The sequence below is a fragment of the Rhinatrema bivittatum genome, chromosome 1 (genome assembly GCF_901001135.1).
Source record: "Rhinatrema bivittatum chromosome 1, aRhiBiv1.1, whole genome shotgun sequence".
Taxonomy (NCBI): domain Eukaryota; kingdom Metazoa; phylum Chordata; class Amphibia; order Gymnophiona; family Rhinatrematidae; genus Rhinatrema; species Rhinatrema bivittatum.
The window spans coordinates 128,143,260-128,164,337 of NC_042615.1; the positions used below are offsets into that span (position 1 = coordinate 128,143,260).

Sequence of the window (21,078 nt, forward strand, 5' to 3'; positions counted from 1 at the left end):
ACCAAGTATCTCGGGGAAATCACCACCCCGAGATGGGCGATGAACCACCTCTATTACCGTGAAGGAGAGATCAGAGATGGTATGGCCGTGGTGGGACCAGTGAGACACCAGGGACTCGTCCATCCTCGAGGAGCGAATATTAGAACAATGTTCTATCATTCTAGTTTTAAGCATCCTAGTGGTCTTGCCTACATAAATTGACGGACAGGGACACCTGACAACGTAAATTACTCCTTTTGTCATACAGTTAGAATCTGAGCGAAGTTTAAAGGACCGGCCAGAAATGGGATGTATAAACACAGAGGAGACGGCCGTGTGGCTACACATGGTGCAGTGTCCACATGGTCGATGAGTTGCGCTCGTGCTAGAGGTCCTATCAGCAATTGACAATGCGGTGTGTACCAGACGGTCGCGCAAGTTTTGACCGCGCCGGAAAGTGAAGCGCAAGGGACTGTGGAAATGTTCTGTGAGTGCTAGTGCTGACCAATGACGCCGAATCATATTGGCAATGGTTCTACCCACAATCGAAAAGGGTAAAATACAGTTATTGGCTCCGTCATCTGAACTGGTGGGTGGAAAAAATAGCCATTCCCTATGGGTATACAAAGCCCTCTTAAAAGCTTTTTTAACCACCCGAGGTGGGTAACCACATTCCAGGAACTGGATCGTCATGTTCTGTGCTTGTGACAAAAATTCTATACGGGTAGAGCATAGGCGACGCAGCCTTAAAAATTGCCCCGTGGGTATATTGTCCCGTAAGGCCCTGGGATGACAGCTCTGATACGCCAGTATAGTATTACGATCAGTTTCTTTGCGAAACAACGTGGTCTCAAACTTGTCCCCAGAAACTGAGATCAAAATATCCAAAAATGAAATTTCATACGGGTGAATACAGAAATTAAACTGTATATGGCTGTTCAAAGAATTGACCCAATCAACAAACATATAAAATTGCACATCCGTCCCTAACCAGATCATAAAAACATCGTCGATATATCGACGCCACAGAAAAATGAACCCAAACCAATCAGAAGGATAGATAAATTCTTTTTCAAATTGATCCATAAATAAACAGGCGAGGCTGGGAGCCATCGTTGCCCCCATAGCCGTGCCTTTTATCTGTTGGTAGAAAGTGTCTTGAAATTGAAAGAAATGTTTGGTAAGGGCCAGTTCCGACAGGCGCAATAAAAAAGATGTGGACACCCGGTGCGGCAGGGGACGTGTGTCTATGGTGTTGGCAATTACACGAAGGGCCTCAGTCTGTGGGATGTTAGAATATAGCGAAACTACATCCAACGTCGTAAAAAAGAAAGGTTCATGAGGAGCGACCAACTCAGATAACAGTGAAATTAAATGATAGGAGTCCCGCATATATGACCGAATCTTCGGGACAAATGGTTTTAGAAAAACATCTACAAATTGGGATAACGGTTCCAAAAGAGACCCTATCCCAGAAACAATGGGACGGCCGGGGGGATGTATTAGGGTTTTGTGAATCTTAGGTAGGGTATAGAATAACGGCATTATAGGATTAGAAGTAACCAGAAATTTAGCCTCTTTATTAGTTATCATATGTCGGTCTAATGCCTCATGAACTAAATCTTTAATTTCCGTCATCAAGGACGCTGTGGGATCAGTTACTAAGGGACTGTAAAAAGTGGAATCATGCAGCTGTCGTAGGGCCTCCTCCTCATAGTCTGTCCGGTTCAACCTCTCATCACGTTCATTAACTACGTCTGAACTTGGGGTCCTATGACGGGGTCTCTCATTTGTTCCCACGATAAAGGGTGACCTGTTTGAACTTTTTGTACATTTACACCGTTTCTTTTGATGCCTTAAATTGAAGTTGTTTTTTGCAGGTTCTCCACCATCAGTTGACTTGTCTGTAGTTCACCCTAAGTCTCGGTGGATCCCTCCTGGCCCCACTGATGCGCTACTTGGTGCGTTTGAGCGACTGGTCTGTAAGGATGCACAGCTTATTTTTTTGAATAAACAATTTGTTCGCTATAACCTTTCTAAAGAGGATTTTCAGGTTATTGACGCTTTAACAAAGGATAGGTCAATTATTATAAAACCAGCGGACAAGGGGGGTGGGATTGTGGTGCAGAATCGGACAGACTATGAGGAGGAGGCCCTACGACAGCTGCTATACACTCTAACTCTCCCATCTTACTTCTTAGACTTCTGGCATTGGCATACAGACATTTCAAAGTGTGTTTTTTTGTTTGTTTTAACAACCTAGAAATGACGGCAGAAGACGACCAACGGCCCATCCAGTCTGCCCAGCAAGCTTTCACACGCTTTTTTTTTTCCTCATACTTCTGTTACTCTTGGCCCTTAGTAACCTTTTGTTTCTGTTTCCCTTCCCCCTTCCATTAATGTAGAGAGCAGTGTTGGAACTGCATCTAAGTGAAATATCTAGCTTACTTAGTTAGAGATAGTAACTGCCGCAATAAGCAAGCTACACCCATGCTTGTTTACCCCGACTATGTAATTCAGTCCTTGTTGTCTGTTGTCTGTATATAGATCCACTTTTCTTCATCCCCCCTGCCATTGAAGTAGAGAGCTATGCTGGATATGCATTGAAAGTGAAGTATCAGACTTTCTCCCTTGCCGTTGAAGCAGAAAGTGATATGCATTAAAAGTGAAGTATCAGACTTTTCCCCCTGCCGTTGAAGCAGAAAGCTATGCTGGATATGCACTGAAAGTGAAGTATCATGCTTATTTGGTTTAGAGTAGAATCCGCTGTAACAAGCAAGCTACTCCCTGCTTTTTTGTGAATGGAAATCCTTTTTTTTTTCCCCACATTACCTCTTGCCGTTGAAGCTTAGAGCAATGTTGGAGTCGCATTACCTGTGTATGTTTATTGAATAAGGGTATTATCTCTGGTAGTAGCCGTCATTCCCGTGAGCCACCCACTCTTCATACACATCCTCTAAACTTTATGGATCCACAGTGTTTATCCCACGCCCCTTTGAAGTCCTTCACAGTTCTGGTCTTCACCACTTCCTCTGGAAGGGAATTCCAGGCATCCACCACCCTCTCCATGAAGAAATACTTCCTGATATTGGTTCTGAATCTTACTCCCTGGAGTTTTAAATCATGACCCCCTGGTTCTGCTGATTTTTTTCTGATGGAAAAGGTTTGTCGTTATCTTTGGATCATTAAAACCTTTTAAGTATCTGAAAGTCTGTATCATATCACCTCTGCTCCTCCTTTCCTCCAGGGTGCACATATTTAGATTCTTCAATCTCTCCTCATAAGACATTTGATGAAGACCCTCCGCCTTTTTGGTCGCCCTTCTCTGGACTGCCTCCATCCTGTCTCTGTCCCTTCATAGATACAGTCTCCAGAACTGAGCACAGTACTCCAGGTGAGGCCTCACCAAGGACCTGTAGAAGGAGATAATCACTTCCCTTTTCTTACTCGATATTCCTCTCTCTATGCAGCCCAGCATTCTTCTGGCTTTAGCTATTGCCTTGTCACATTGTTTTGCCAACTTCAGATCATTAGACACTATCACCCCTAGGTCTCTCTCCTGCTCCGTGAACATCAGCCCTTCACCCCCCATCGAATACAGTTCTTTCGGATTTCCGCATCCCATAAGCAAGACTTTGCACTTCTTCGCATTGAATCTCAGCTGCCATATCTTCGACCACTCTTCTAGCTTCCTTAAATCCCGTTTCATTCTCTCCACTCCTTCTGGCGTGTCCACTCTGTTTCAGATCTTAGTGTCATCCGCAAACAGACAAACCTTACCTTCTATCTCATCTGCTATGTCGCTCACATAGATATTGAACAGGACTGGTCCCAACACCGATCCTTGCGGCACTCCGCTTAACACCATTGTCGTCTGTCCATCAACCAGTTTGCAATCCAGGCCACCATCTCAGCACTCACTCCTAAGCTTCTCATTTTATTTTCCACCCTCCTGTGTGGGACCATATCAAAAGCCTTGCTGAAATCCAAGTAGATGACATTGAGCACTCTTCCTTGATCCAATTCCCTAGTCACCCAGTCGAAAAAGTCAATCCGATTTGTCTGACAGGACCTTCCCCTGGTGAATCTATGCTGCCTCTGGTCCAGCAATTCTTCAGACTGTAGATAGTTCACTAGTCTCTCTTTCAGCATTGACTCCATCACTTTACCCACCACTGAGGTGAGGTTAACCGGCCTGTAGTTTCCAGCCTCCTCTCTGCTCCCATTCTTGTGAAGCAGGACCACCACCGCTCTTCCCCAATCACTCGGCATCACTCCCGTTTTTAGTGATCTATTGAACAGGTTGCACAACGGACCCGCTAGCACATCTCTGAGCTCCCTCAGTATCCTGGGATGAACCTCGTCAGGGCCCATGGCTTTGTCCACTTTCAGTTTTCCCAGCTCTTCCCACACATTCTCCACTGTAAACGGAGTAACATCTACTCCACTCCCCTTCAATTTCTTATTAGCTAGCGACTGTCCTTCACCTGGGTCCTCTTTAGTGAACACCGAACTGAAGTATTCGTTTAGTATTTCTGCCATTTCTTTGTCTCTCTCTACACATTGATCCTTTTCACCTTTCAATTTCACTAATCCACTTTGAACTTTTCTCCTTTCTCTGATGTATCTGAAAAATGTTTTGTCAACTCTCCTTACCTCTTTGGCAATCCTTTCTTCCTTTTGACTTTTTGCCATCTTGATTTCTTTCTTCGTCTCCCTCAGTTGTACCAGATATTCTTCTTTGTGCTCTTCCCTTTGGGATCCTTTATATTTCTTGAATGCTGTTCTTTTAGCTTTTATTTTGTCAGCCATCATCCTTTTGGAGTCATGATCATTCATTTGTGACACCCATGATCATGCGATGCCCCCAGACAAAGGATACATCTATCATCTGAGTCTGTGACAACCATAGTGCTTGTGCACAAGAGGCATCATTGGAACCCACTAGACATGTTTGGCTGAAACAAAAGGGAAGCAAAATCAAATTTGATGGTGGAGGTGGATCTATGGCTGGTGGGCACTGACAGCATACCACCATAGAACAGAGTGAAGGAATGAATGAAAACTTAAACAACAGAGAAACCTTACTTGGGGAAATTAAAAGGAACAATACAGCGTGACCGTGTGACGAACAATCCTGTGAATCTAGCAAAAGCCCTGAAGGCCCAGAGACAGGAATGTAAGGCAACAAAAACCACGACTAAAGGATTCTGCAGAAAAAGAAAGACTGAAGGCACCCTATGTGGATATATGGTATAATAGTATGCATTGGTATGCTAAGTGAGGCAGTGTCAAAGTTTTAGAAACTTTGATATTAGGTTTTTCATGTCAGGCTCCATTGGATGATGTCATCCATGTGTAAGGACTATATTATTTATCCTTGGAGAATTAAGCAATATTTTCCTCACTGGTTTTGACCAGATCATTGACAGAACTGTCCAAAAAAAGCCTAGCTACTTTCTGCAGTAATCTTCCACTATAGTTTAATGAACAATATCCTACAAGATCATAGTGTTTATTGCTGACATCTTCTTCTAATTTGCTAAGCATCCATGATTTATTTGGTATTCATATTCCTAGACAATAAATATGTTTATCTAGAAGCTGTAATATATCAGAGGTTCTAGTTCCAAAAGTAATTATATCATCAGTATAGCAATAATACTGACCATATAACAATAACAGAAATGTATAATGCACTTTGCATATAAGCAGAGTTGAACTGTACTTATAATTCATTTTAGAAACAAATAAAGAAACTTGCAAACACATGCAGCCACTTCTGGGGTAGATGGCATAAAGTGATTTTAGTGCTTATTAAAGAAACCCACAAAGCTGAAAAAAATTTACAATTTCTTCTGGCAGTTGAAATTCTAATTACAGGGCAATGGCTTACCTCCAGACATTGTCCTTGTATAGATTGGAAGATCCTTGGCAACTCGCCTGAGAACTTCTTGCTGGGCTTCACCTCTTGATTCTTTCTCCAGCAGCTCTTTGTCTGCATACGACAGATGGAACTGTGAAGGAAATTTAATAATTAATTAGCACTACTCTAGAAAATTATATCCATATAGACTTCTAATTGAAATAAAAAGTGTTCATGAAATAAAAATGGGATTCAGAATCTGAAAATATGCAAGTAGGAAAACTCATGGCTGTCACCCAAATGCACAAAATTAAAAAAGTTACCACAGCTCAGCATTTTTTGAGCCCTGTAACTGCTTGTTTTCTTTAAAGGCTCATTCCAAAATTGCTGGGAAACAATGTTTCAGAATGCAAGTACGTGTGGTTTGATCATCTTATTTATGTACACACTACACAGCAGATTGCTGCCATTCCTCACAAATGATACCAAAAAAACAATTTTGACATAAAAATGAGAATAGAAGGAAAACATTTAAGGAATACTACATGATATGTAGCAAATGATATGGCAAAATATAGTTATTTTAGTTATAAAGGAAAACTAGAACAAGCCAAATATGTTGGCTGCTCAGACCTACAATACAACAGTAATAGTAAATTTTCATATTTTAGTACATGTTACCTGACTTGTATAGCTTAAGATGTACACTTCCTGCAAACAAGTATTGTCAGCACAGTTTCTGATAATTTCATGAGCAAAGCTTAACTTCTGTAGGGGTAATTTTCAAATCCATTTACGTGCATAAAACTTAGCTTTATGCACATAAATGTATTTTTATAAAATTGTACAGAGGTTGTATATATAGAAGTAAATAATTTCTTTTAGTTTATGAGTGCACCTTGATTTAAAAAAAAAAAAAAAAAAGCTAGGAAAGGCAAGTAATGCCTTTTTGTGTGTGTGTGTGTGCGTGCCACTTAATTAAAAAATAAAAGCTAGGAGGATATGACGTCACTGAGGCTTTCGGACACTTAATCAGGAGCTCCTCATCCCCTCGGATAATGTTATCTAACATCTTTGGCATCGCTATTTTAAAACTCTCCTAACTTATCAGTTTGCTTAAGAACATAAGAAACTGCCATCTGGGTCAGACCAAGGGTCCATCAAGCCCAGCATCCTGTTTCCAACAGAGGCCAAACCAGGCCACAAGAACTTGGCAATCACCCAAACATTAAGAAGATCCCATGCTACTGATGCAATTAATAGCAGTGGCTATTCCCTAAGTAAACTTGATTAAAAGTCGTTAATGGACTTCTCATCCAAGAACTTATTCAAACCTTTTTTGAACCCAGCTACACTAACTGCACTAACCACATCCTCTGGCAACAAATTCCAGAGCTTTATTGAGTGAAAAAGAATTTTCTCTGATCAGTCTTAAATGTGCTACTTGCTAACTTCATGGAATGCCCCCTAGTCCTTCTATTATTCGAAAGTGTAGATAACCGATTCACATCTACTCGTTCAAGACCTCTCATGATCTTAAAGACCTCTATCATATCCCCCCTCAGCCGTCTCTTCTCCAAGCTGAACAGCCCTAACCTCTTCAGCCTTTCCTCATAGGGGAGCTGTTCCATCTCCTTGATCATTTTGGTTGCCCTTTTCTGTACCTTCTCCATAGCAACTATATCTTTTTTGAGATGCGACAACCAGAATTGTACACAGTATTCAAGGTGCGGTTTCACCATGGAGTGATATAGAGGCATTATGACATTTTCTGTTGTATTAACCATTCCCTTCCTAATAATTCCTAACATTCTGTTTGCTTTTTTGACTGCTGCAGCACACTGAGCCGACAATTTTAAAGTATTATCCACTATGATGCCTAGATCTTTTTCCTGGGTGGTAGCTCCTAATATGGAACCTAACATCGTGTAACTACAGTAAGGGTTATTTTTCCCTTTATGCAACACCTTGCACTTGTCCACATTAAATTTCATCTGCCATTTGGATGCCCAATCTTCCAGTCTTGCAAGGTCCTCCTCTAATGTATCACAATCTGCTTGTGATTTAACTACTCTGAATAATTTTCTATCATCTGCAAATTTGATAACCTCACTCGTTGTATTCTTTTCCAGATCATTTATATATATATTGAAAAGCTCCAGTCCAAGTACAGATCCCTGAGGCACTCCACTGTTTACCCTTTTCCACTGAGAAAATCGACCATTTAATCCTACTCTCTGTTTCCTGTCTTTTAACCAGTTTGTAATCCACGAAAGTACATGGCCTCCTATCCCATGACTTTCTAGTTTTCATAGAAGCCTCTCATGAGGGACTTTGTCAAACGCCTTCTGAAAATCCAAATACACTACATCTACCGGTTCACCTTTATCCACGTTTATTAACCCCTTCAAAAAAACGAAGCAGATTTGTTAGGCAAGACTTCCCTTGGGTAAATCCATGTTGACTGTGTTCCATTTGTTGCATCCCTCGGTCTCAGACGGCTTCGACCTCTGTGCCTCACCTTTCTTTCTGTTCTCCCCGTTAGCCTTGGGAGGATGGCTACCGCCGCATCCTCATGCCGCTCTTTCTGGCGTCCCCGCAGCGGCAATGGCAAGGCTATCTGCCTCAGATGCAGACTCGGCCACTACTTCATGGTTCAATATCACTAACAAGGTAGCAGAACAAACATGCCCTATAACTACGAAAGTACTAAACTCTACACCAGAACTGAAGACACTCAAACAAAAATTAAGAAGCAGAGAACACAGATGGCACAAAAACCCCTCCACAACAACTCTGCCCACCTACAAATCCTTCATGCATAGTTACAGGAACTCCATCCTCTGCACAAAGAGAGATTTCTTTGCCCAAAAAATCCATCATTTCATCTTTGACTCTAAGGCCTTGTTCGCTTACGTCTTGGCTCTCACCAAACCGTCCCCACCAACTATCCCTGATGACCAAGCACTAATCAAATCTACAGAACTCACTTTTTATTTTGAGAAAAAAATTACCAACCTGATAGCCCCGCTTATCTCATCCAATCCCCAGCCCCCTCCCCCTCCCCCTTACACCCCTACAAACCACCAGAATACAATCTTTGAATCATTCGAACCCACATCATCTCTGGAGATAGAAACCATTCTCAAGACGTTTAAACCATCCTCTCACCCATCAGACCTGATACTTTCAAATCTACTCATCTCCATCTCGAAAACCATTGCTAAGCCTTTAGCAGAAATCATCAATTGCTCTTTATCACAAGGATTAGTACCAGACTCTCTAAAACTTGCCATTCTCAAACCATTATTAAAAAAACCAAACATGTCTACAGCTGATCCTGCTAACTTCCGCCCTATAGCTAACCTACCGTTTATTGCTAAACTCTTGGAAAAAATCGTCAATAAGCAATTCACAGAATACCTCGACAAACACAAGATTCTCGCCCCCACTCAGTTTGGATTCCGCAAGTCGTTAAATACTGAATCCCTCTTAATCTCACTCACGGACACCATTCTCCTGGGCCTAGAATAAAGACAACCTTATCTTCTCGCTCTTCTAGATATATCTGCAGCCTTCGAAACGGTGAACCACTCAATGCTCTTAGATCGACTCTCAGACATAGGCATCACTGGAACTGCACTCAGCTGGTTCAAATCATTCCTTAGCAATAGGAACTTCAAGGTAAGAATTGGGAACTGTGTGTCCCGAGTCTAGCCTAGTACTGCGGTTCCTCATGGGGCTCCTCCCCATGGGAGTGGCCAGCACCGCAGTACCCAAGAATCCACTCCAACATCTCAAAACCATAACAGATTAATAACTCCATGGATTCAGCTCAGCTCAACGCATTGCAGGCCATTCCAGGCCTGGCCCAGTGAATCTCTGAACAGAACTCGCTGGATAACTTGACTACTGCCACGCACAGATGAATGCACCGAACACCTCAGGTAAAGAAGTTACAACGCCAGAAGTGATGGTCAAGACTACTGTACCCCTGTCTGCTCCAACACGTTTCTCAGGGGAAGTTTGGAAATGTAGAGGATTTATCAATCAATGTTGCATGCACTTTTCCCTGCAACCTACCATTTCCCTACAGCTTATGCCAAGACCACCTATATCCTGTCTTATCTGGACGGAAGAGCGTTGGCTTGGGTCTCTCTGCTGTGGGAACACAATGACCCTATCCTGAATGATCTTGCCGGGTTCCTTGAACTGTTCAGATCAGTATTCGATGACCCTGCCGCGTACACGACAGCAGGATCTACGTAGGTTCATCTGAAACAAGGTAATAAACCTTTGTCAGACTTCGCCATAGAATTCAAGACATTGGCTGCAGAATTACATTGGGACCCTAGATGCCTGAAGACCCTCAGAGGCGCTTGCTCTCTCTCTCTCTCTCCCTTCTCTCCCATCTCAGGCCCTTCCCCAGCCTAAAAATGCCCAAAATGGAATTTGCAAAAAAGTCGCAAATTGCGATATGAGCGTATCGCATGACATTGCACAGCTTAACGCTACGGAAAAAAGTGTAGTTATTTTCGGCATTAAAACTGTGCGATATCATGCGTTATGGCTTTGCGAAGCCAGACAACTTTTACAAAATTCCAGCCCCGACTCTTCCTCAATCCCTCCCCTTTTAAAAATTTGCATCGCATCATGCGTTATGGTGCTTTTCACATGCATTAAGGGGCGGATTTTCAGAGCCCTGCTCGCCTAAATCCGCCCAAATCCGGGCGGATTTAGGCGAGCAGGGCCCTGCGCGCCGGTGAGCCTATTTTACATAGGCCTACCGGCGCGCGCAGAGCCCCGGGACTCGCGTAAGTCCCGGGGTTCTCCGAGGGGGGCGTGTCGGGGGCGTGTCGGGGGGGCGGGCCCGGTTGTCGCGGCGTTTAGGGGGCATGTCGGCAGCGTTTTGGGGGCGGGTACGGGGCGTGGCTACGGCCCGGGGCGGCCCGGGGGCGTGGCCGCACCCTCTGTACCCGCCCCCAGGTCGCGTCCCGGCGCGCAAGAGGCCCGCTGGCGCGCGGGGATTTACGCCTCCCTCTGGGAGGCGTAAATTCCCCGACAAAGGTAAGGGGGGGGCTTAGACAGGGCCGGGTGGGTGGGTTAGGTAGGGGAAGGGAGGGGAAGGTGAGGGGAGGGCAAAAGGAAGTTCCCTCCGAGGCCGCTCCGATTTCGGAGCGGCCTCGGAGGGAATGGGGGTAGGCTGCGCGGCTTGGCGCGCGCCGGCTATACAAAATCAATAGCCTTGCGCGCGCCGATCCAGGTTTTTAGCAGATACGTGCGGCTCCGCGCATATCTACTAAAATCCAGCTTACTTTTGCTTGCGCCTGATGCGCCAGCAAAAGTAGGCCAATTCGCGCTATTTGAAAATCTACCCCTAAAGGCGTTCTTCGCATGCAAAAATGCCTTAACAAATGCGAAAACGCCATAATGTGAGTTGATAAATGACCTTGTTAGATTGTAAGCCTCTGGGGATAGGAAACTACATATAGTGCTTGAATGTAATCCGCTTTGAAGTGCTGAAAAAAATGTGAAAAGCAGAATATAAAAATTTTAATAAATAAATTAGCATTAGATATGCCATACTGGTTCAAACCAAAGGTTCATCAAGCCCAGTATCCTGTGTCGAACAGTAGCTAATCCAAGTCACAAGTACCTAAACAATAAATAGATAAATAGATGCCAAGCTACTATTCCTTGATTAATAGCAGTTTATGGACTTCTCCTCTAGGATCTTATCCAAATCTTTTTAAACACAGTTACACTAACTGCTGTAACCACATTTTCTGGCAATGAATTCCAGAGCTGAACTATGTGTTGAGTGAAAAAGAATTTTCTGCGTTCTAAATTTCATATTCCCACTCCCTTCTGTAAACTAAATTAACTAAGAACTCAACAATATTAAGATGCAGGCAGCAGTTCAGTAACGAGATGGGGTCCTTCCAATCTTTTGCACCAAGTGCTGCATATATGATTATCTACCAGTTGGTGAGAGGTTGTATGTGTGTGCCCAGTGCAAAGAGCTCTTGGCTCTCAGAGAACGAGTCTGATTTCTGGAGACGAGAGTGGCAGACCTGGAGGATCTGAGGCAGACAGAAACCTTCAGAGACATAATAGCCAAGTCCCAACTCCATCTTGCAGCCCCTGTGCTGCTTTGGAGAAGCAAAGTCATCTAGTCGGAGAGCATCACCCTAGTACAGCAGGAAGTGATCATGTAGCAAAGACCTGCTCTCTAGGTAATGCATTACACTCTTACCAAGGATGAATCTTCAAGGGTTAGTGCCCAGGAGGGAAGGGTTGCGAGCAGCATCAAAACCAGCAACTGCTTGGATATTTACTGTTTTGTTACATTTTTATGTTTATTACCTTCTCCAGATGGCATGAGAACTATCGAGGACTAATTATGTATTTTTTCTGTTTTTCTTTTTTTGTTTTGTTTTTCCTCATTTTTAGTTACATCCTAATTAGAAGTAGGCTTTTCTTCCTGTCCGAGGCTATAGAATAAGCTTGAAGGTTGGGAATATCAGATACCGGAGAGTTCTTTTAGTGTTTACGAGTGTGAGCTATCCCAATGCAGCCTGTCTCACTTGAGGTTGGTGGGGGTAGCAGTTGGGCAGAATTGGTGTTGTTTTGTTTGGGCTGTTAAGGGAGGGAAGGGATCTGAGATTTGGGAAATTGTTTAGCCAAGACAGATTCCCAGGAGGGAGATTTGTTGGGGAGTTTGTGGAAATAATTTCATTCTTTGAAAAACTCAGGACATGGACTTCAATCAGGATGTTTCTGATGAAAATACAGAATTACTGCCCAGAGATAAAATCATAAGGAGGGATGGTGAGATCATATCGTAACATTAGATGTGGAGAGAGCATTTGCTCACTTATCCTGGTCATTTATGTTTGCCGCCCTGAGGAGTAAATTTTAAAAGTGTTGCTCGCATTAAAAGATCCATATATGCAGCCGTTGGATTACTGCCTGCAGTCGGGGAGCTAGGAGGTTCACTAGCGGTGAGCCTTCTTTGATACTTCCTGACTCTTTCCTTTGAATTTGCCACCTCCCCTGATGTTAGAGGGAGGAGCTGGGATTGCCATTAAAACCTTCACATCTGCGGTGCAACGCTGCCGCTGGATTATTACCTGCAGTAGGGGAGCTAGAAGGTTCACTAGTGGTGAGCCTTCTTTGATACTTCCTGACTCTTTCCTTTTAATTTGCCGCCCCCCCCTGACTTTAGAGGGAGGAGCTGGGACTGCCATTAAAACCTGCACGTCTGTGGCATGATGCTGCTGCCGGCACGATGCCAAAGCCGTGCGCGCCTAAAGGGCGTACGGCTTTGCCCGGCTTAGCCCGGATTAGAGTGGATTGGAGTATTTTATTTCCAGCGGCCTAGAGATTTTTGGGAAGAAAGTAAAGAATATTGATTTGTCGACTTGGGATACAATCCTCTCCGGGACTATCTTTTTTACCTCAATAATTGTTTTTGAAACTTTTCAGTCTTTTCCTTATATCGAGATGCCACATACAAAGAGGAAGGCTAAAGTGAAAGAGCTTTCCTCAACTTCAACTCCAATTGTGCAATTAAATCAACCATGGATAGAGGACTGTTTCTCAAGAAACCCTTCATATACGCCGGATGTAGTTGCAGGAGGAATCGGCCAGGAGCAGGAGCTGAGCTTCCAGTGCTCCAGCAACACCAGAGCCCCCGTCTGGTAAGACAGAGTTAGAGCCTTATTATCAGGCCTCTAAAATAAGATCTGATGACACACCACCAGGTGACCAGAGAGGAGATGAAGGGATAGTAAGCTCCTCGGAGAACCCAGAAGAGCAGGGTTCCAGGGAACTGAGAGGTGTGTCCCTACCTTACCTAGATGAAGCTGGTAGGGTATCCTTAGAGAAAGGAATTGAGGATCATCAACAAGTAAGAACCCTTAAGGACTTTTCAATAATAACTCCAAAGAAATTTACAATTGAAGAAATTGGGACTATGTTAATTTTAATGCAGAAATCTATAAATAATTTGACAACTACAGTACAGGATGCTTTAAATAAAAATACTTTAGTGCAGAACAAGGTAGAAAAGATAGAGTTGTGAATTTGCTGGAAAAAAAATTGAAGATATTGAAAAAGTACAAACTAACCTAATAAGATCAGAAAACATGTATGAGGACAAGGTAGAAATGTTGGAAAATCAATTTAGGAAAGCTAACATGAGAATATTAAATTTCCCTAATATACATTTGGCATCCCCAACTGACTTATTTAAAGTTATTTAAAAAAACATATTAAAGTACTCAGAAACTACTATACCTGTATTGTCTAGGATTTATTACTTACCACAATCTCAGAACTCAGAGGGTACCCAAGCACAGGATATTCAGGTTGAGGGGAATTTGAATCTTACTGATTTTCTAGAAAAATCATATGAAATAAATATAGAGATGAGGGCCACTCTGATAGTTTAATTCTCTTTCCTAACAGAAAGAGATTCTGTACTTAGATTATTTTTGAGACACCAAAATCAAAATTTTTATGGCCAGCGTATCAGGATTTTTCCAGATATAGCCCGCAACACTCAACTTAGACGTAAGAAATTTATATCTATGAGAACTGAGGCAATAGAAAGAGGGGCTAAATTCTTCTTAAGATATCCATGTCGGTGTTTGACTAGTTACCAAGCTTCAAAGTATGTATTTAACCAACCAGAGCAATTACGTATCTATCTTGATTCTCATTCCTAGATTCTCTACAGAGCTGGAATAAAAAATTTTGTTTAAGGAGTTAAAACAATAGTAAAAAAACATGATTTAGTCTTTAATAATTCTGCTTCATTTATTTACTTAATTCTCAATTATCTCTATTTTTCCTATATATTTCTTGATGGATGTGTTGATAATTGTGAATTTCCTATAAAATTGTAAGAGTGATATTTTCTGTGTCATCTATATATTGTATTTTTAAATATATATAAATTTAATAAAAAAAAAAAAAGATCCATATATGCGAGTATATGAGCTGCATGTAAGCAACAAGTATTTTAAAAGTTGCAAATTATGCATATATATGCATGCATGAGAGGTAAGAAAAGGGTGGAGTTGGCTCATGGCAGAAGTATTTCGAGGTGGGACCAAGATTTATGCATGTAAATTGGTATTTTGAATCTAGCGGCCACAGCTTCTGCTCTTGAGATAGACTGGGCAAACTGGTGGACTACATCGATTATTAAGACAGGTTTCTTTAAACTTCGATTGATTGCTGGTTTAAGACATCTATTGTTTGATCATGATTTCCTCACTGTTGTTCGGTCAATAATGTTTCCACACATAGCGGCAGATTTTTAAAAAGTACGCCCACGCTGCTTGGCTTGTTTCTCATACGAAACGAACTGAACACATTTCACCAATTCTTTGCAAGATGAATTGGTTACCTGTGTTTGAACGCATTGAATTTAAAATCATAATGACGGTGTTCAAACTTCTTAATGCAGATGTTTCTTATTGGTCAAATGCATTGCTACGCATCTACAAACAACTAGAGGTCTTAAATCATTTCAATTAAATCTGTTAGATATTTCTTCTGTGCGACAAGCACGTTTATTTTTCACAAGAGAGACATCATTTTCAATTGCTGCTCCATCTATATGGAATCTCATTTTATTTGAATTATGCACACTGGATAATGGAAAAAAATTAAAAAGGCTTTTGAAAGATTTCTTACTCCACTGCGCCTTTAGTATTTTCTAAAGTATAATAGCTTTGCTAAATTTAGGAGCTCTCTGCAAGGTTTGATGTATGACTCAGCTTTAATCCTGCAACATCTAGACTGAGCTTTTTGTAAGGTATGATGTATGATTTATCTCCAATCTTGCAACACCTAGATAGAATTTACATGGAATATGCTTGAAATGTATGGATTCTATGAAATTTAATAATCTTTGTATGTTTGCTGTAAATCGCCTAGACCTTTTGTGTTAGGCGATTATAAATTTTAATAAATGAAAAAAAATTAAAATGAAAAATGAAATAATTGGTAAAAGTGGCAAATGTCCTTCACACGAGCATGTTTTAAAAACCACTTATCTGTGTTCATTAAAGCTGACAAAGTCCTATGGAAGATACACAAAGTACATTCGCTCGAGTAATGGCTTAAAATTAGGAGCACACATACGTGCAGTAGGCACATTTTAAATCATATGCATGCAACTGCGCACATGATTTAAAATTCCAGCGTATGTCCACTTATGTGCTCCTACGTTCATGTATGGGTACCCGCGTGCATTATTTAAAGTTACCCTCAATACGGGGATGGGGGAAAGAGTCAACAAATGCCAAAGAAAAACTCCATGTGATATCTGAAAATTAAAGCAAAATCACACTACTGTAGACATCAAAACTAGTTATGTGATAATGAAACTCACGAAACAGAGAGGACCCCCCCCCCTTAGGATAAGCCATCTGTTTGGGTTGCAAAAAATCTTGTTTTTGATTAATAAACTGGGTCAATTAAACAGGATTGACTCCAGCCATCTTAACAATACATTTATATGGAATATTTAACCACCCCCACCTGCTGAACCCCAAATCTCAAAAGGAGGAAATGTTTCCACCTACATTGGGTGGTCTTTGTGACATCCGGAAACAACTTTCAGACTGTGAAACAAAACATCCAGAAGCAACTTTAAGACTGAGAAACTAAACATTTATTTTATTAAAATACAATCTCAGCAAATAATTCCTATCTGAGGCCACAAGAAGACTATCAATCAACATGGAATGAGTGATATCTTCATCCCCAGAATTTTCTAAAAGGGCAGTCAAAATAGACACATCCAGTGATGTTGAATCAGGTGCATCAGTATCTTCTAATTTTTTTTAACGGTGGCATATATTTTTGACACTGGAGGAATTCAATCTCTGGAACATTCAATACTTCCAATAAATATTTCCTAAACATACCCAAAGGTGACACAAATTTCTGTTTAGAAAATCTTAGAAGTCTAATATGCTCCTTTGCAAATTATTCTTAAATCCTTCCATTTTATTCTTAAACTGTAAATGGATTGTAACCAAAATACTCTCCAAATGCTGTTCTGCTGAAACTTTAACTTCCAAAGTATTCATTCTCCTGTTCATTAAAATTAGTTCTTTCTGATTACTGTGGACTTCAGTCATCAAGTTTGATACTGAGGCAAGAACTGAGATATTTGTTTAGACAAGCCAACAATAGCTTCCCAGATGCCTTCTAAAGTAATCATCTTGGGGCACCAAATCGGTAGGATAACAAAGGCTGGAAAAGCATGGCTCACTGCGGCTGTCCTGAAACCTTCATCTCGGGTTGTGTCTAGTGTTGAAGCAGACAAAGAAGCCTCTGTACGACCTTGCCAAATTTGAGCCGTGCAAGTCTGTCCCTCTCCTGAAGTACCATGATCTATAGACTAGGACAGCTCTTTCACCTCTGGAGCAGCACTAATGTCATCCTGGTGTGACAACACACTCTCCAACTCCTGCTGCTGATCTCATGGAGCCATCTGCAGGCATTATCGCTCTTTGTCGCTGTACAAAGAAGTCCATGAGGCCCACTGAGGACTGTCCCAGACCCCTACAGTGTAGGATCTGTTTTCCCTTTCCTTTTCCCAACATCAATGAAGAATTTTAGCAAAAAGTAAAAGCAGGACACTCAGATCTCAGCAGTGTGCCATCATCTTGACTCCATTTTAGGAGGCAATTTTTTTTTCAGCTTTAATTGTGGACTTCAACTGAACCAGGACTGGATACTTAGGTTATTTTTCCTGAAGAGAAATGTGATGTTTCTATATAACATAGTATCTTGGTAACATAGAAACATGATAATGATGAAAAAGATCAATTGGTCCATCCAGTCTGCCTAGCAAGTTTCTTATGATAGTAACTGCCACTACATGCAGGTTACCCCCATGTTTCTGTTAATGGTAGTAACTGCTGCTCCATGCCAATTACCCCTAAGCTGTATGTTATGGGTAGTACTATTTACATTCAAAACCATGCAACTGTCAAACCTGTTACAAAATTACTGCTAGAAACATTTTTACGAGATGAGCAGCCTTTTTGATAATTCAGACAGTGCTGTTTGAATGTGCTTTGCTTTTGGAATTGGCCATAGAAGCAGTCCTATGCTTTTCCCCTAATATCTGCATATTAGTACCCTAGACAGTAAAATTCAGGGACCAGCTTTGACCATCTTTTAATCCACTTCTCTCCCCCCTCCCCCCCATCAAAGCAGAAAACGATGATGCCTTTTGCTGAGGGTAGTAGCCTGCACAGAGTGGCAGTTGCTATCTCCAAGCCTTCTGTTAAGGGCAGTAGCACCTGCCGCTCCGTGCAGGTCACCCTCAAGCCTACATGTAAACTATATGTGTATAGCAGAAAAGTTACCTCAATTCTTCATTTCCATTCTCAAGCCAGCAGAAATCATCTGTTTGTCCCATGCCCTTTCATCATTACCATGTTACTATTTTATTTATTTTTTATTTTATTTAAGTTTTTTTTATATACCAACATTCAAGACAGTAGTCCCATCATGCTGGTTCACAAGAAACAGGGGTGCAATAAACTTTACAATTTGAACAATGGTGCAGAAAAGCAGTTACATGTAACAGGGAATCAATAACTAGGAGTAAGAAGGAAAATGAAGATCAAATAATTATATATATATATATATAATAACATTATAAGAGGTGGCTATTAATGCTATTACTAGCGAAGAATGTTGATTGGCTATTAATGCTATTACTAGCGAAGAATGTTGATTGGAGGAGGTTAAGTAATGTTGGAGTTAGGAAAGGCCTGCGTGAACAGCCACGTCTTGAGTCTTTTCTTGAATGTTGAGATGCTGGGTTCCATTCTAAGATCCGGGGGAATGGCGTTCCATAAAGTTGGACCAGCTGTGGAGAAGGCCCGATCTCTAAGCGTGATGTGTCTGGTAGTTTTGGCTGGAGGTACTTGAAGAGATCCTTTGTAAGCATCTCTTGTCGGTCTTGTTGAGTAGTGTAATCGGAGGGGGATATGGAGATCGATTGGGGCTAATTGATGGATGTTTTTGAAAATGGTGAGAATGGTCTTGTAGATTATTCTGAAGTGGATAGGCAGCCAGTGGAGGCCCATCAGGATAGGGGTTATGTGTTCTCTTCTCCTGGTGTTAGTGAGTATACGGGCGGAGGCATTTTGGACCATTTGCAATGGTTTGGTGTGTGAAGAAGGGAGACCAAGCATGATGGAGTTACAATAGTCCAGCTTTGCGAAAATGATTGATTGTAGAATCGTTCTGAAGTCATGTGTGTGGAAGAGAGGCCGTATTCTTTTCAGCACTTGGAGCTTATAAAAGCAGTCTCTGGTGGTTTTGTTGATGTTCGCTTTCAGGTTTAGGTGATTGTCAATTAGAACTCCTAGGTCTCTCACTTGTGTAGTATTTGGTAAGGCTGGATGAGTGGGTGTGAGGGAGCTGTTTTCTGGTGTGATGAGTAGAAGTTCCGTTTTTGAAGAATTTAGTATAAGGTTGAGACTTGTGAGAAGCTGTTTGATATTTTGGAGGCAGGTTTCCCAGTGAGACAGTGTTTTTGCGAGTGACTCCTTGATGGGGATCAGGACCTGAATATCGTCAGCGTAGAGGAAGTGTTTGAGATTGAGGTCAGTGAGAAGTCTTCGCTTTTCTTCACCACCTCTTCTGGGAGGGCATTCCAGGCATCCACCACCCTTTCCATGCACAATATTTCCTGACATTGTTCCTGAGCCTTCCCCTTGGAGTTTCAGATCATAACTCCTAGTTGTACAGCTTCCTTTCAATTGGAAGAGATTTGCTTTTTGCACATCATTAATTCAAGTATTTGAAAGTCTGTATCATATCTCCTCTGTCTCTCTTCTCTTTCACAGTGTCATGGACCCTGCCCGCGGAGCTAATCCCCACGAGCAGGCACTCACCTTCCCCCCGTTGCTGCCTTTTGCCCAACGTGGCTGGTGCCGCCGGAGTCGGTTCTCCCGTGCGTCTGGAGCCGCGGACTGAAGTTCCTCCCGGCGGCCCGGAGGCCGCCCCTGGTAGCAGTCTTCACTGCGGTGAGCCACGGACGTCTGCCCCTCTTTGCGGTTGGGAGCCGCCGCCAGCGTCATCGTGATCTTCGTGGCCTGGAGGCCGCACCCCCGGGTTGGAGTAGCTGCTGGAGCTGCCCCCGGGGCCTCCTGCAGTGGCTAGAGCCGCTGCCGTCATCGGGCCTGCTTCTCAGGCCAGCCCTGCTCCTTACGCGACGTCGATGCTGTGCAGGCTGCTGTCCATGATCCTGCACAGCCAGCTTCCTGTTCCTTAGGTGCCGACGCGTGCCTCTCTACAGGATTTAAAGGGCCAGCCACAGGAAGTGTGGCTGACCCCACCTAGAATTGGATTTCCTGCCTAGCCCTATAAAAGGGCTGTCTTCACAGTACATCTTCGCCTTGCATCGGAGTTACTTCACTCTGGAGGCTCCTGCCTGCCAGAGCTCAGTCAGGTCTTCTTCGTGGAGCTCCTCTTCGTTTCGTCTCGTCATGTCAAGTCATGTTCGTGCCTGAGGTCCTCGTCCTGGTGTCTCGTCTTGATCTTCTGTTTCCTGATGTTCCTAATTCCTTGGTGTCCTGCTCCTGTGTCTTCAGCGCTCCTGAGCCTTTTGTTCCTGTCAGGCCATTGCTCTCTCAGATGACGTCTTTCCCGAGCATGGAGTTGCCTACAGGTGGAATTTGTTCCTGTGCTCCTGAGCTGTCATGTCCTGCCAGCCTTTGTGGTGCTTCGGGCGACATCTGGCTTTGTCGTCGGAGTTCCACTTCGACTGGATTCTTCCCTGCGCTTGTCCCGTTCTCAGCGTGGTCCGTGACCAGCCTCCTCGGGCTGTGTAGGGCGCGCAGTGGGACAGGGTGGTCCCCGACCAGTCCTGCGGGTGGACTGTGTAGGGCGCCCTGAGAGACAGTGCCAATGTCCTTCCGCCCAGCTTCTTGTCTCATCTGGACTTCGTCAAGTTCCTCGTCTCGTCCTGGATACCGTTGCATCTATCTTGGTATCATGTCAACGTCTTGCTCCTGATGTCGTCTCATCAACCCTGGTCCGGGATGCTGTCACATCGACCATTGGTCCGTGATGTATTCGCATCAGCCTTGGTGTCATGTCCTCAACTACCTTGGTGTCATGTCTTGTTCCAGCCCTCGTCTCTGATGCCGTCTGCATCAGCCTTGGTGTCATGTCTTCGTCTG

General features: G+C 42.8%; 1 protein-coding gene across 2 annotated transcripts in view; it reads right to left on the reverse strand.

Moving 5' to 3' along the window:
* Positions 1–21,078, reverse strand: part of ZDHHC2 (zinc finger DHHC-type containing 2) — a 355,423-nt gene that overhangs the window by 243,822 nt on the left and 90,523 nt on the right. For both annotated transcript variants that reach the window (XR_003854336.1, XM_029587150.1), the window contains exon 4: positions 5,876–5,996. Coding sequence is in view for 1 of the 2 variants with exons in the window: in XM_029587150.1 (XP_029443010.1) it covers positions 5,876–5,996 (121 nt within the window). In the remaining variant the exon portion in view is untranslated. The remainder of the gene's footprint in view (positions 1–5,875; positions 5,997–21,078) is intronic.